This window comes from Astatotilapia calliptera, chromosome 14 (genome assembly GCF_964374335.1).
Source record: "Astatotilapia calliptera chromosome 14, fAstCal68.1, whole genome shotgun sequence".
Lineage (NCBI taxonomy): Eukaryota > Metazoa > Chordata > Actinopteri > Cichliformes > Cichlidae > Astatotilapia > Astatotilapia calliptera.
This window is the reverse complement of record NC_137435.1, coordinates 6,013,768-6,030,712: the sequence shown is the minus strand read 5'-3', so window position 1 is coordinate 6,030,712 and position 16,945 is coordinate 6,013,768. Positions and strand designations below refer to the sequence as shown.

The following is a 16,945-nucleotide window of genomic DNA, read 5'->3' as shown; positions in this document are numbered from 1 at the left end:
ATGAGAAAAATCCCCCAAGAGATAATATTTTGTATAGTGTTTATTACAGACCAAACTTATTATAATAAAATAGAATTTACCAGGATAAAGAAATGATCCACAGATAATAGGATGGGATACTGAGCGCGACTACATGGCACACGACTTTGTGTAGACGTTCTGCTAAATTAGTAATCGACTTAAAAAAAAGTGAATAAATAAAAGAAAAAACATCAGAAATAAGCACCGACTTTAAAGTTCAGGCATAAATTCTCAAACCTGCTTTCAAAATATATTCCACTCAGCAAATTATAACTTCTTTCAGTCAAATTAATCCTTACAGGGTGAAAGTGGCTGAAATTGTGATAAATCAGACCATAAACATAGATTTTTTTTCATGAGTTTGCAGTCTGTGTGCCCTAATGAAGCGTGTTAGTGTGGATAAGGTGCAGAGTTCTGACGGGCAGGGTTACTATAGTTTCTCATCTCCCTCCTCCACATCCTTGAGACTGAGAACCTCCAGAGAGCCTCGGCCTTTAGTCTCACAGCGGATCAGCTCATCGATCTCCCTGAAGCAGCCGGGATCCACCAGACACACCTGACAGACGCACACCCGGGAAAAATAAAGAGTAATAAAGGGATAATAATATTGGCTTTACATTATAATATGGTAAGAGACAAAATTTCAGTTTAAAAAACACAAAGCTGATCTGCAGAGCTTCATGGAATTGTTCATATTATTGAATGAAAGTAGAGATTATTCAGTCACAACCACAAATACCATTAAACGCCGCTCACCATTTCCAGCTCCTCATCAAAATCCTCACTCTCCACGACCTGCAGGAGCGGTTTCAGCTTCTCCTTCAGCCTCTTGGCCTCTTTGGCTGGCAGCACCAACCGCAGCCTCATGTGGGCTCTCTGGATCTCCATGCTCTCCTTCAGCTGCCGAATCACCTCCAGGGCCTGAAAACAACAGCACACATCTGTTTATCAATGATGTAAAAAAGCATCATCATTCACTGCAGAGAAGGCCTGAAATACACAGATTATAACTGCAACAACTTCCACACCAACAAACTGAAGTCAGAGGGGCAGAGTATGTGTGATCACCGAGCTTCAAACATTTAGTTGCTCTTTGTTTACTTGTCACTGGCAAAAGACTTTGAATTCACTCTCGTCTATTTATTTGTTTTAGACACAAAACTCAAACTACTGAAAAAATATGAAGCTTCCTGGCTTGAACTTTCTAGTGGGGTCTGCTTGTTCTTCCTGTGTCTGTGTGGGTTTTCTCCAAGTGCTCTAGATTCATCTCGTAGTCTTTGGACTATCAGAGGAACTGGTGATTCAAAATTGGCAGTAGGTGAATATGAGAGCCTGAGGTTGTCTGTCTGTGTTAGCCAGGATGCCCTAATGCCCTAGTGCTATGGAGTAGACGCCAGCCACCTCTCTCAAGACCCGTATATATAAAACCAGTTTTAAAGAAAATGGATGGATGAATTAGAATTTTTTTAAAATATATTTAACATGATTTTTAATGACTTTAAAGGAAAATACACCCATTCGTGCACTATTTTCCATCTGAAGTTGCTGTTGGCTCCATGTTAAGCCTCCAGTTCCTCCTGGGAGATCCTGAGGTGCTCTCAGGCCAGATAAGAAATTTAAGCTCTGCAGCAGGTTCTGCATCCCCCCACAGGGTCTCCATACATACATACATACCCAGAAAACCTCCAAATAGAGGTGCCCAGCAGGCCTGAGATGACCAAACCATCTAAACTGGCTCTTTTGACATGAACGAGCAGCACCTCTACTCTGAGCTCCCCAGATATCTGCTTAAAGGGCTTTGAGTGCTCAGGTAAAGTAGAAAGATGCTAAATAAGAACCAGCCCATTTACTAACACAACACAAGAAAGGGAAACACATGGTATCCTCCTCACCTGCTGCTTTGTGCTCTTGTTGGGCTTGACAGAGTAGTGGATGTCCTTCATGGCCCGCTCAATCAGACTGACTGTGTACGGCCTCTTGGTTTCAGGGTTGACGCACTTCTCTGCCACAATAGTAGCTATATCCCGGAACATGGTCTCCAGCTGAGTCTGCCTCTCTTTGTCTGACACCTGGAGCTCTCCTTTGGCCAAGATCTTCAGGAGAAAAAACAAAACAACCAAGCCTACATGCAGTAAATGGCATGGCTTATGCTCACAATGTGTACGTATGGGGATGTTTTATACCTGTTTACAGATTTCTGTAAGGTCGTCAGTCCCAAAAGCTTTGGTTAAGTCATCCTTCTTCGCCACCTGGCCTTTGGAAACATTGACGAAAACAGAGTGCGTCTGCAAAACCTCGTCCAGGTCCTTCTCTCTGTAATGAAAACATGACGTTTTGGAGCATTTTTGGCTGATTTAGCATGTAACGACCATCGAGAGGATTTAAAGTGGAAGAGAAATGAATTGTCAAAGTTTCCTCTAGCAACAACGAAGTAAAACAGCAATCAGGCACAGGAGGCGTTAACATCTCCTGGTACTCACGCTCCTGATCTCCAGCTCATAACTTTGTTCTTGTAACAGGCGATTTCAAATCGCTTCCCGCCTTTCTTCATCCTCACCACCGCTACGTTGGTCAGCCGGATTTGATTCGTTGGCGTAAATATCGACATATTTGCGATTACCACAAACAGTTGCGAAGCAAGCGCCGCTGACAAGAAACGTACGCTATCACAACACCACCCGTATTCTTCGAGTGTATCCTAAATGGCTGTTCGGTATGAAACTGTGACTTCGAACATCAGTTCCGAGTCAGTTTTGTTTTCTTTGTTGTTATTCGTTTAATAAATTAAATAAATACATATATGCATAATTAAATACATATTTATGAAATTTAACTTTTCAAACTGTTATTATTTTCGAAATAAAACGCCACATAAATTGGGCACTGTTAGATTAATGGCTGCAGAGTTATGAGATAACATCATATTTAATTGTCTGACAGCACAATCTATTCTTATTTATTGTTATTGACAGCGTTAAGTATTAAAAACGTTTTGAACTACGTGTAAGTCTTATTTTGAAATGAATAATCGGACGTGCTTAATGCCGCTGTCATGCCTACATTAATGCAAGTTTGACGAATTTCTATGTGCAGTTCGCCGCTGTGACCACTGGAGGGCAGAAAATATTCCGTTTCAATTTAAAGCCACCTGCAGTTCTTTCTTCCTACATTATCATACTTTTCTCTGCACGTTAGTGATTTCGCCTAATAATAGTTGTCACATTATCACGGAAGTTAACACAACTACCAGAAAATAGCTCACAGCTTTTCTCAAGCCTCAGTGTTGTAATTAATTTGAACGTTAGCATATTTTAATCGGTCTATTGCAGTTCCTCCATATGACCACAAGAGGGCGATCTACAAAAACGACTAGAGGTATTTGTAACCGAGCTAGCTTACCAGAATGCATAAGTGCAGTTATTTGTTCAATATCAATTGACATTGCATTCATTTTATTTTTAATGTCCGGGTCTCCTCATCTGGCGTCAGTTTACAAAATGTTAAAAGGAATTAAAATAAAAAGGACAAATTAAAAATCCTTCTGGAAACAACAAGAAAATCAAAATAGACATAGTGTAATAGAACCACTTCCTCTATAGACTTTCAAAATAAAGCATATAGGTATGAATGAGTAAAATATTCAAAATTAAATCCAAGAAGATGAATTTCATCGTTTAATTTAACTTCAGCTGCTTTTTAAAAAGTCTGAATGTCCATAAGCAAACAAACTCAAGCCGTTGGACGATCCGAACTCAACTTCCCAGCATTCATATCGGCAAAGAATATGGTTGCGCAGAGCTTCAGGTGCTGAAGACTGTGCAAGTAGTTACTTGCAGCAATGCCAACTTTTATCGTATTTGTATTGCTTTTGGCCTCCAGAGTCTCTGCCTCGGATTCAAAAGGTGAGTTTATTTTAAATATTTAAAGCAACTGAAAACTCTCTTCAAGCTGTGTTTTGGCTAAAGGAGGGTAGCATTACTAGCTAGCATGCGTTGCTCGCCAGTCCCCCGACTTTTATTTTTCGCAGGTAGCTTCAGGTTGGGATTTAATTCTGTTTTGTTGTTGCATGTGGTCAGCTGTGGTTTGGCAGAAACAAATATGACGTGGCTGTTTTCTTCATCAAAGCAGTTCAGGATCTGAGGACTCAGTTTGATGTGTTTTCTCCCTCCAGTTTCTCAGGATGCCCGCAGTCCCACTGAGAGCTATTTCATGTGGTTATGGCACAGCAGGTTGTACCTGTACTCAGCTGCTGCGCTTGTTTTTGGGCTCTGGTTCTTACTGAAGAAGGTGAGGCACTTACTCATACCTTACTCTAATTTGTGTATGTGTTTTAGTCTCTAAACGGTCTCTGCAGTGCTTCTTAAGGTCTCGCTGTCTTGACCGGAAACAGCTCCATTTATCGCTGCACTGATCTGCTTTCAGAAAAGCGTTTCTAAAGATGCCAGCAAAGAGAAGAACGACAAAGTTGACAAAGCTGCAAAGAAGAACGACAGAGAGACCAAGGAGGTTCATGTGTCAGGAGTCAAAATCTTCTATGGCTCACAAACCGGGACTGCAAAGGTACAAAAGTTATTTCCTGCAAATCTAAAGTGACCAGATGAGAGCAGAGAAAATATGAGACACAGAGAAAGCGACTAATCAGAAACCTCCTGTTGGTTTTCCAGCCTGTCTCTCCTGTCACAGGGGGCCACTGACACGCAAACCCCTTTACCCTTTTAAAAATAAAACAAAATAGTAATACTAGTAATTATAATTACTCTACAGATCATTGACAACCTGAATCACTACACTGATTAACAGTTTCTGTATCAAGGCTCATGTGTAACTTTCACAGTCTGCAATAACAATTCATTACCCTTGTGCATATTTTTGCTCTAGCGTGGTAAAGCTACTGCATTTTAATGCATCAGTAGCACTCCTCATCTCACAAAGCACAGTGGTAGTAAAGCTTTCTGTTGCATACAGCAATGCTAAGCTAAATTTCATCAACCAGTTCCTGAGTCAAAAACTCTGAGCACTAAATTTTACACACATGTAATCAAGCACATTAAACGCAACTCAAATTTAAATCGATAGTATTTTGAAAAGTACTCAGCATGTGGTAATTTAGTCTTTACTGACATCTTAAAAGCACCATCTGAGACTCTCCATATGTTTAGGGCTTTGCGAACGAGCTGTCAGAGGAGGTGAAGTCTTTGGGTTTACCAGCCGAGGTGATTGACATGAAGGACTACGATCCAGATGATCAGCTTGCTGATGAGGTAAGCCAACCAAAGCAGAATATGCTTTTCAGTTTCATATTAGACTGCTTTATACTGTAAGGTAGAGACCCTGTACTGTTTCACCCTGTGAGCAAACACTTCTCAGGGGAATGCTAGGTGTCTGCCAAGTCCTGTTGGGGAGTATGGGGGAAGTATAGACAGAGAAGGTTAGCACAGAGATGACAAACAACACACAAGTGACATAGTTGGCTGGTTGATGGACCAGTGAAGCCGGACAGGGACCGTGCATCTTGGAAACCATAGACACCGCTGGAGGGAGAAGGTGTTGATATGTAAGTGCATATGGAGGGAAAGTGACCAGAGGCTAGTTGCACAACAAAACACAAGAGGTCCAGAGCCACTAGCAGCATAACTGAGGGTGGTTCAAGGGCATATGGGCCAACCCAAATATTTAATTCTACTATTTAGTAATACTTGTCTAATAGTTTATCTAAAAGGAAAGTTTAAGACTAATCTGCAAAGTAAGATGGTGTCTACACCCCAAATCCAAACTGGGAGCTGGTTCCACAGATCCTCTAAGGAGACCTGGCAAACTTTTCTTTATCACCCCTACCTGTGGCATCATAGAGAATAAATGAAAGATTAATGCAGCTGTCAGATGGGTACTCTGTAAGCAATTAAATGCTGTTTACAGGATGCTCAGAAGCAGCTGTTGGGTGCTAATTAAATCTCTAAAATGTAACTGTGAGCTCATAAGACCTGCCTGTGTGTACTTCCAGGGAACACCTGATTAGAACAGAATTAATCAAAGGAAAATAAAAATCGTTACTCTTATTTTCAAAGCTTGACAGCAAACACTGGCGTGATAAGCCTCAAGTTCTATTACTGCCAGCTCAGCTTAAGCTTCATTTCTGCTTGAGCCTTCAAACGGCCGGTGCAGAGAGCAAACATGTTCCTGCTCATCTGCAGCAAGATGGATTGTTTTCATCAGTCTTTTTATTTTTGTGAGCACAGTCCCTCTGTGCTGCATTTCGAGATGAATAGGAGATTGGTTGGCTGGTTGACAGCAGAAAAAGGAAAATAACTATTTATTCAAAGGGACAGTGATACAGTTTTCAGTGACAGAAAAGCTCTACGTGAAATGTGTCTGCAGACATCTCTCCTTCAGTGCGACTGATTTACTGGTCAGGCATCAGAGGAAGGAACCTTTTTGTTTGGCACATTTGACCCTGTTTCAGTTCAGTTCATTTTATTTCAAACATTTCAAACATATGGAGAGATGGGAGGAAGCCGGAGTACCATGAACCTTTTTGGATACTCCAGCTTCCATCTACCTGTCCAGGGTGTACTCTGCCTCTTGTTTATAGATTCCTCCCCAACTGTGACCCTGAGTTACGTAAACAGAAGAAAATAGATGACTGCATTATTTGTGGATTTGAGCTACTGTTGGTTCAGTAACAAAAAAACATCCACCATCCATTTTCCACTGCTTCTCCAGCAGCAGTCTAACCAGACTTGCTCAGACTTCCTTCTCTCTCTGGCACTTCCCTTCCACCAGATGCAGATACATAGATTCCCAAGCCAGTCGGGAAAAATAACATCTTCACGGTGTTCTGCCCTGGGGTTTGCTTCCATTTGGACATGCTGAAAACACCTAGGAATGCCTATACCACTTCAACTGGCTTCTTTATTGCATCTGCTGCTGCTTAGTTTGTAGCCACAGGCGAGAGTAGGGTGTTAGTAATTGCTTAATTAATTAGGACTAGCTGGTACGTAATTATGTGTCAGCAGTACATCCAGTTAGTGTCCAGTGTTAGTGTCTCAACCTCTCACTGCATTTCGTCCCTAGTTAGTCCCACAGATAAGTGTTTCCATATTTGGACAAAAAAAGTCTTGAATGAAGAAACACTAAGCTTTTTTCCTCCTGTTTAACTCTTTCCTATATGCTGTGTTTACCTCTCCCATTAGTGCATCAGTAAGTCGGTGTGCGTGTTTCTTGTGGCAACCTACACTGATGGACAGCCCACAGAAAATGCTGAGTGGTTCTGCAAGTGGCTCGAAGAGGCATCCACTGACTTCAGATATGGGAAGACCTACTTGAAAGGACTCAGATATGCAGTGTTTGGCCTTGGAAACTCTGTCTATGTTGGCCATTACAACACGGTATGAAAGGTTTTCACAAAATGAGAAGAATGACACTGGTTGATAATAGTCAGCTATTCAGAGGATGTCTAAAGCTTCAAGGCTGTAGCTCAGCAGTTTATTAAGCCTGAATCACTTCAGTGCTTTCAGTAATTACTAAGAATTCAACCTGCTTTTTTCATACAGGTGTGTAAAAATGTGGACAAGTGGCTGTGGATGCTGAGTGGCAGACGAATCATGACCAGGGGAGAAGGCGACTGTAATGTGGTGAAGAGTCTTAATGGCAGCATCCAGGCAGACTTCCTGACCTGGAAGGTCAAGTTCCTGAACCGCTTAAAGACTCTGGCAAAGGGCGAGAAAAAGAGCTGCAGTGGGAAGTGCAAGACTGAGGGCTCCTGTAAGAACAAGAGGAAGGAGCGACAGGAAGAAGAGAAGAAGGCCTCTCCACAGAATAACAGCTCTGAGGTAAGGGCAGGAAAGTTGTTTTTATTAAAGTCTTCATCAAAATATTCAATTATTCACATTTTTGGGATCCAGATATTTGCTTTTAAATATGTTTGAGCCTATACCGTCTCAGCTTGGCAGCCTGACACGCCTCTCACTTCCAGCTGTCATTATCACGCATCAGTTCGCTTCATTATTGCCAACTTGGAAACTTTGTATCAATGTTTAGCAGCTTTTCTAGGAGCCGTGTTTAATTGCCATTGGACGTTTCTTCCTGTACTTTTGAAGGGAACCAGCACCCAGACAGAGAAAAGGAGACATCCTCTTGCTTCTGTCATTCTCTCCGAGCGATTGTTTTAAGATAGTATATCTTAATATTATTATCTATAACAGTAGTTCAAACGCCCCTTTTGCCCCTGCTGATGGGCAAAGCTGTGAATACTCGATGTTAATTATCACCAAATCTGTTCTTTTGTGGGTGAAGGCTGGCCTTGTGCTTAAAATGACTAGCTGATAAGCCATTTAGTTTCTGAACATTCATTCAGCTGTTCTTAAATATTACAGCAAACATCTACCTGCTGTGTGACAGACAGAAAAAATATTTATTGGTCCACACCAGTTGTTCAAGTTTTGGTAGCGTGTCTCTATTTTTATATAATAGTGAAAGCAAGCTTCTGAGTGAAAAAATGTTGATTTCTCTGGCTTCTGACTGAGATTATAAACTATAGTCAGAATATGAAATATAGCCATGGGTTCTGCTTTTAAAAATGTCCAAGTGGTTTCTAAAGGCCAGCAAGAGGTGATTCACGTCTTATTGAATACTTCATGAAAATCATTCTGTTTACATTTAGAGTAAGAAATGGGGATAAATCCAGGGTAAGCTTTCGGGTGGGCCTAGCATGTGATTTATAAGCCACTGCTGTACATGCGGCACAACTGTCCTCGATGTCTCAGTGATATTGATCTCTCTCTCTCTCTCTCTCCAAAAGGCTATGATGGACGCCCAAAATGCTTTAAAAAAAAAAAAGAGTTCACAAATTAATGGGTGACATCAGGGTGCCTCTGTCATCTTTTATAGACAGCCTACAAATAAAAGTAAAAACACCCACATAAAAATGTTAACTATCATCAGAACAGCTTTGTGCATACGATACCACACGTTGTAATATTATTTCCTCACTATTTGACTCCAGGCTTGTCCCACCGACTCTAAATGAAGCAGGTAAAGAGAACTGGAGAAAGAAAGATAGAGAAAGCATCCAGCTTACATCTAGTTGGAGAATTGTCCTTTGGGTTAGGATAATGTAATATGACATTACATGGGCACTTTAGAACTCCAAGCAGGAGTCTGAAACAGACTGGCCAGGCTAATGGCTTCATGTTGCACTCCTTCAACAATGTGATTAAAATCAGATCAGACGCCTGAATTTCTCAGGAGTGTTATACTTGGCTTATTAGGTCCTTATTTAGTAGCAGCGATGTGCACTTTCAGGTGCAGCGTGGCGTTATTTAATGTTCTGCATGAAAATTGTTGTATTTCACTTAACACCGGTCTATCATGTGAAAATATGAAAATAGCACTTTTTTCCCCCCCCACCGCTCTCTAAAATTACACATTTCACAAGTACAAAAAGACATTTTATGTACACACATGCGCACACAGCCTTCATATGCATCACAGCACACACAGATGATCAGTTGTCATGGTAGCGGGGACCTCAGAGCCAACTCTAGCTGAGACTTCCTCCCCTCTGTCTGCAACACTCAGCAGAGGTGACATTCAGCCGGAACCGAGAGGAGCTGAGAACTGTGGCGAGGGGACCATCGTGGTGATTTATGTACCCGCTGTACCACTCATGCATTTTATTCTCCTGCTGCACATGTCGGCCATGTGTTGTGATAAATCTGCTGAAATGCCATAAACGCATACATAGTTTTCTTATTTAATCAGGCAGCCCAAGAGGACATAACGATGTTCAATAAATGTGTTCCACATCAGCACACTCACTCAATCACAACTTCTTCTTTTTTTTTAAATTTGTTATGGATTGGACCATATGTGAGCCTTTCTTTACTACATGCCATTCATCTTTATCACCGTGTCCCCGACTTTCCATTTTGACCTTGTTTTTTAACCACTTTTTGTGCTTCTTTATTTCTTCTTTCATTTTTTCCCCAGGATGATCTAGTGGAATCCAGCAGTGATGAAGATGAGTCCGGTCTGCCAGATGAGAAAAAAACGGTGCTCGACGTGGAGGATCTGGGAAATATTATGAACAGCGTTAAGAAAGCAAAGGTCAGGCTTCCTCCGCCAACATGTTAGCACCACTTTTTGCAATACATATGCTTGTGTTATTTCACACATTGACAGCAGAAACCCTTAGAACTAAGCAGAGCTTAGTATTCGTACTTGTAAATATAAGTTGTGTATACAGTACTTAGCAATTCCCCTCATAAACCTGCAGTTTTGTTATTCTTGAGTCATTTTAAACTGTCACTCCAATGTCATCATCCAGCAGCTCTATTTTCAGCATTTCCATTTCAAGGTCTGCAAGCAGGCATCACTGTGGCATTAAGCTCCCACCACCTTCATCCAGTGTAAGTGCGTTCAGTAAAGAGATAAGAGTGGTATCATTAAAGGAGAAATGGCAGATGGTTTGATAGACACCAGACCCCGACAGACGAGGAGTGGAGGCTTGCGTAATAGTTAGGACGCCCACTCCACAGACTTGCGAGAGATGAGTGACTCAAGAAAAAATTGAAAAAGAAGAGACATTATCACTCTGCTGTTATAGGCTGTCCTATAAAGATCTATGACAGCTTATATAAAGTGGACAGACGAGTACCCTGTAATGTACCACTTTGAATGTAGCAGATTAGTGTAAGCTGCTCATTAGTTTCATTCAAAAAAATGGAAGAAATTGGAAATTCAAGAAAAGAGAAATTACTTCATTCAATTGCAGATTTTCATTTTTATTGATTTTAATCATGAATAATGCCAAATGATATAAATCTCTTATTTTTTTTATGTACATCGTGACATTTTTGTTAGTATGCTTTACCTCAAAACCTCTGTACTCAGTTCAGGAAGCACTGATGCACTGCAGAAATGAGCCTTTTTGGACTTCAGTCTGCTTGTTGGCAGATAAAGATGAAATTCATAATACACAACAACAACACAAGATAGATTAGTATCAGTACAGGAATTTTCCATAGTGTAGGCCCACTTTAGAAAATGTGAATGAGTGCATAGATTTTGAACTTTTAACTATAATTTCAGTTTCACCGCTTGTGCCCATTCACACTACACCAAAGTCCTTTGGGGTTACATCAGGAAGGGCATCCAGTGTAAAAACTTAAAATAAGGGAAATTTCAGCTGAAATGCTAAAAAAAAAAAAAACTTCAAATAAATTGCCAAATCAAATCCAACATGATTTGGCAACTTGATGTGGCAGCTCTTTGTCAAAAAGGGAGCAACTGAAAGTATCATTATTATTGGTATTTTAAATTGATAATGATAGTTGTTGTGACTGTATCATTTCTATACATCCATTTTATTAATTGAAGTGAGGGGTCACAGGGGGACTGGGACAGAATTGAGGTAAATGATGGACAAATCAGCAGTCCATCACAGGGCTAACACAGAAACACAGACAGCCATAGACTGTCACTTGCAGACAATATACATTCATCGCTTTAACAGCAGAGCTGTGTGTTTAAAGTGTCGTAAAGATCTGTAGCAGTCCTGATGTGCAAATCGGTCCTCCATCCTGGGTATAGCGGCAGGCGACTAATTGGTAACTTGAACATTCTTGCTCTAATACGTGGTGCTAACCACGGCACTACTGTGCCATGCATTTACTGTTACTTTATAGTATTTGACATTTTGAAGTGATCACACTCTACTTTAAGCTTCTTTCACCAGAAATGTTACATCATAAAAAGACATTCACAGAATTATTTACTAATGTTGCCACAGTCAAAACACAAACTTCTGTCTCGGTCGACTTTACATCCAGAAAACTTTTAGTGTGGAGGCAGCTCCTGTCCTGAAGATGCACACAAGTATTTTATTCTGTTGTGTTTTGATAGATGTGAAATTATTATTTTCGCTGTATGTGCTCCTTTGGGTTACTGAATATTATGCTTCATTTGACTGCGGTTCATAGGAGACTTAATGCACTGAATGCAAAATGCTTTGTGCTGTCCATGCTCTCCCAGGCTCATCTCTTCCTGTGTGACAGTAATATTACAGTGTAGACGCCCTTGGAGGTTAGGACAGACTACGTTGTAAGGACAGCACAAATGTGTTTATACAGCACAGCTGGGAAGTTAAAGAGACATTAGTTTATGACTTGAGGAGTCTGGGTTGATCAGTACTCTTCAGTTATGCCCTCCACAGTAAGAAGAGTCAGACTTCTTTTCTTTTTTCTTTTTTAATTCATGAGGTGTTTTCATGTAATTTTTATGATCAAGCTGCTGTTATCCTTTTCCCCAAAGATATACCCATAGACTATTTGTTTATGATACCCAAGGCAGTCATCTTTATTCCTAACCTGTCATGTAAGATTTAATTGTAACTGCTCTGGGATGATTTGTGCCATCACACGTGGATGCCAGAGATGACTTGGATTCCTGTAGTAACAAATTTATGTTGCTTTTGCATAATTTGTTCACACAGAGCGAGCAGTGTAAGATGTAATTAGTTTGAGCATTAATATTGTCAAGAGACAGCAGGTATTTAGCCAAGCTGAATACTCTGTGAGTAATCAAACTGTGACTAGAAAATGCTGTATCTGTGGGGCTTGTTACACTCTTCAGGCTTAATTCTGGCTCTTTATGGTGATTTTTAGTAAAACATTACATTTTCTTTAAATTTGACATCTGTAATACTGTAAGAGGACCAGATTTACAAATACCATTACAATGATGAAAGGGAGGATTTTTTTTTTCAATTCATTTTTTTTATTTTTTTTACAGGTTTTATATCCCACGCTGATTTCACAAGTTTCCTTGTGGCATTTAATGCTCTCTACCCCATTACACTGAAATAAACATCAGTCTCCTGTTCGTTTTTAGTTTACAATTATGGTGTAGTGTCAGTAGCTGAATAATTCACGCACAAATCACCTCGTGCTTGGATAAGTAGGTTACCTCGCCCAACCTGTCTTTCTCTTTTTTTTGCCATTAAGTTGATGTAGGTGCCCCTGTGCAAGATACTAAACCGCACATTACCCCTTAGATGCATCGACTGACCTATGAATGTGTGCATGGGAGGTAAAAGGTGTTTAAAGACACCAAATATTTCTTGAAACTAATAAAACACTGTGTGAATTGGTAAGTTTGGCTAGTAGTGTGAAATGAGCTTTGAGTGCTCAGTAAGAGTAAATATAAGTTTGCATTTATTGACTGATAAAAACTGAAACTGGAAGGATTTGTCTGTACTGGTGTCCATGTGGCTTGTATCCCAGATGGAATCAGGATGACTTGATCACTGCTAAACATTTCATGAATACATGTTTTGTTTTTTTCCTTCAGTGATGGACAGGCTGTGATTGGCTGTGGCCTTAATCTATATCAGTCTTTGGCTGTAGCTCCATTTTTATTCTAGCAAGTGCCTGCAAAATTCATTTTGCATTGTTGTCCTAAATTGATTTTGTACAATTGTTTATAGTATTGGCATCTAAACTTTGTCATAAGAGTCTTCCATTTCTGCCAGAGTGGTCGATTTTACGTTGTGGGACTGTTGCCAGTTAGGAGTTAGTGTAAAACGCATCATTAACCTGAGCTGGCACGCAGCAATTTTGGCTCCGTTTTTATGTTTTCAGCTCACTAGCCAAAGGAAAAAAGCACACATAAGATGCCAGTATAACTACTACTAAGGTATATTCTATATTTTCAGAAACATTGATTGGCATAAATTAACATGTTCAGATTCTGGACTGGACTGGCTTTATTAAACCTCCTGTGTGCAAAATGCACCCTAGTTAAAAGTCCTCAGGCAGATTACATAGTGAAAACAACAATTTTGAGCTCTTAGGGGTGCAGGGGAGTTTTGATTCATCTGCAGGCCTTTTTAATTTTAATTTTTATCATTATTATTGTTATTATTATTTATTTTTATTTTTATTTTTTATAAATCATCACATTTTTTTTTGTTAAGTTTTAATGTCTGCTAACTGTTTTAGAAACAGAAATGTAGAAAAAAAAAAATTCGAAATTTAGAATTTATGCTGTTCCATCAACATATCTGTTACAATATGACTACACTTGTTATAAGCACAAAATAATGGCAAATACTGTTATTTTATTGTTTTACAGTATAGAGAGTAGTGCACCTATAGACTAATTTTCTTGGTGTGCAATCCTCTTTTGGAGCCGGAGCAAACACTGGTAACAAATAGCTTCTCTTATTCACATATATTAAAATATTTGGATAATAAGGTTAAGCTTTAAAATATTGAATTCATTTTGCCAGCTTAGAGTGTTTGTCTTTCTTATTTTCTACTTGTTCATGGTTTGGGCTTTTTTTGCCTCCCGTACTTTTATGTTTTTCCCTTATTCACATGTGCTACTCAATCAGTGAAGTATTATTGCATCATTCATCTGCAGCAGCACCATGTTGTGTCATGGTTCCCGTGCACAACACGATGCTGTGAGATGTCCCATTTCTGTTAGCCCAGATTGGCCCAAGCATGACTGGGTGTCAAGGCTGAAAGCCAATCAGTGGGATCCAGAGACTAGGGCCAGATAAATTTTCAAGGCTGCATGAAAACACCATAGGGACAGATTGTTTCACCGTTGGCTACGTGCTGTGTATGCTATCAGAACTGTACGAGTCACAGATGCATTAAGTGAAGGTGGACATTTGGGCCGGCTGAGTGGCAAACTAGTCTTATCCAATCTTGAGTGTTAAATTGTAGGCTGTACATGTTTTCACTCCCAGTTTAGATTTTTGGTGAACTTTAAGAATGACTTGAGGCCCATTCACACGATGATTGAAACACTGGATGGCTGTTGCTCGCCCTGATTTACAGTGTATGGTTGTTTTTGTACTCCTGTCTTTATTACTGGAATAGATCATAGCTTAACGTCACCTATAATAGAATAGATCATCGCTTTAAGTCACTCAGAGTAAAACATGCAACCCACACATTTTGCAGTGATCTAAATGACGCGTAAAAATATCATCAAGCACCATCTTTTTTCCATCTAAGAAAGAAATGTGACAGTATTCTGACAAAGCAGCGTGGCTTTCTTGTTCACAGCATCTACTATCAAAACTGAGCTCTAGGGGACCACTGCTGCTGTCAGGTGTGAGAAACCTCCTCTGTATTTGGGGCTATGATTGTTGAGGAAATGCACAGAGCAAATAGTGCTACTAGATAGCTACAAGGGCTTGCATTCTTCCAGTTTTAAGTTAAAAGAGTGCTATTTTACACAGATGACTGTGAACACCTGAAGCATAGGTTCACAAATAAAATTGGCAGTATATTTAGAGAGAAGCTTGCTCTCTGTTTTTTAACAAAGGCTTTAGGAGACTAAAACGGATTAGCAGCTGCTCAATTCTGGCAAAAATTATATTCAGAATTAATATTGAGGCAATTATCATTTAACCAACTGCTCACAGACTGTGGAAAAGTTGACTTTGTCTTGTTTCTTTTCCAGTTGATCAGATAGTTATTAAAATATTTTCTAGGCTTGCAACAAGAAACTTACTGAAGAGTTTCACAAAGAACAGACCTCATAATTTCTTATCCATCTCTGACTCCAGAGATAAGAGAGGAAAGATTAAAATGGACTCTATAAGAATCTCATTGATTTGCAGTAACGGTTTGTGCAATGTTAACAAGTATTTTTCACACAGTTCTACGGGGGTTAGTACCATACGGTGAGCTACAAAGGAATCTGTGAACTATCTACATTCTTGAAGAATACAAGTGTGTTGAACATTTATCAGCATTTGCTGACACTGTATTAGCACCTAAAGGGCCCTAGTGTGCTGACAGAGTGACATATAGATCCCTATAGACAAACTGAAGAAGTGGCAAAGGTGCAGTAATTGGGTGAAGCTGTCATTTACCATGGTTAATGTTAAAGGCTGGTCATCCATCACGTCTTTCTGAAAAGTAACACCTGTTTCTCTGTCCCCAGGCAAAGTTTTCTTGCAGGATTTAATCAATCTTGTTGTATTTGTCCACAGAATATATCTAAGATATTTAGCATTATACACAAAATCACTGCATTGCAGTATTATAATCCTGGCATGAAATAAGATGTTGATGATGATGCAGCAAAAAGAAAAAAAATAGCTGTTGTGATACAGAGAGCTGTATAAAAGTTGGTCATCACTTTTCCAAATGGATCCTGGACATGTTTTCAAAAGTCAACTTTCTTAGACAACAGTTGATGTCTGCAGCAGTGTCCATCTTTTTAAGCAGCCTGTGATGGTCATTTGAAAGCAAAAAAACCCCCAACTTATTAATTTTCGCAAAGCAGGGAAAATGAAAAGACGCCAAAGTATTTTTCGCTCGCAGTTTCTAAATATGGACCACATACATATGTATTGTAATGATAGATGCAATTAATAGGCAGGTTGAAGAGGAAATGTTGGATTTGTAATGTCTTTATGGTTTTTTGCAAGTGTGTAAATGATTCCTTAATGTATTTATTCTGCTTGTCAAAACAAATATATATACATATATACATAGCTGGATTGACGTGATCATCTTTACAACAAAATGCTCAATTTATGTGGCCTTTACTTTGTTCTTTACACACACAACAGAACATAACAGAAAAACTTTTTCAAATACTATAAATAAGACATCATTTAATTATGTCTTTTTCTCTGAATCTTTTGATGATGGCTCATCTACAGCATTGCATTCAGTTTTCACAATTTAATATTAATAAACATTGTCATCTTTTGCAGATCTAGATCCCCTTTTTTGCAGAACCATCTTTACTTCTGAGAAACCCCGTCTCGCTAAGATGCTCTTTTTGTACTCTGTGATGTTACGGACTTGTTGCCGGTTAACCTGATTAGTTGCAAAATGTCTCTCCAGCTGTTTCCTTTTGTTACCTAGTATAGATATAAATGTTTATATGGCTG

At 39.5% G+C, this 16,945-nt stretch overlaps 2 protein-coding genes across 2 annotated transcripts in view; one reads left to right on the top strand and one right to left on the bottom strand.

Annotated features, from left to right (window-relative positions):
* Positions 1-22: 22 nt before the first annotated feature.
* sbds (SBDS ribosome maturation factor) lies at positions 23-2,741 on the bottom strand. The gene is made up of 5 exons (XM_026193381.2): positions 2,502-2,741; positions 2,205-2,334; positions 1,914-2,114; positions 778-942; positions 23-577 (listed from the first exon to the last, which is right to left on the bottom strand). Exons 1-5 carry the CDS (start codon positions 2,627-2,629, stop codon positions 452-454), a joined length of 750 nt encoding a protein of 249 aa, XP_026049166.1. The 5' UTR covers positions 2,630-2,741; the 3' UTR covers positions 23-451.
* A 1,026-nt stretch (positions 2,742-3,767) lies between these two features.
* Positions 3,768-16,945, top strand: part of tyw1 (tRNA-yW synthesizing protein 1 homolog (S. cerevisiae)) — a 127,413-nt gene continuing 114,235 nt past the window's right edge. The window contains exons 1-7 of the mRNA XM_026191613.2: positions 3,768-3,923; positions 4,193-4,308; positions 4,444-4,581; positions 5,181-5,282; positions 7,212-7,406; positions 7,572-7,850; positions 10,009-10,125. Coding sequence (XP_026047398.2) covers positions 3,860-3,923; positions 4,193-4,308; positions 4,444-4,581; positions 5,181-5,282; positions 7,212-7,406; positions 7,572-7,850; positions 10,009-10,125 — 1,011 coding nt within the window. The 5' untranslated portion in view covers positions 3,768-3,859. The remainder of the gene's footprint in view (positions 3,924-4,192; positions 4,309-4,443; positions 4,582-5,180; positions 5,283-7,211; positions 7,407-7,571; positions 7,851-10,008; positions 10,126-16,945) is intronic.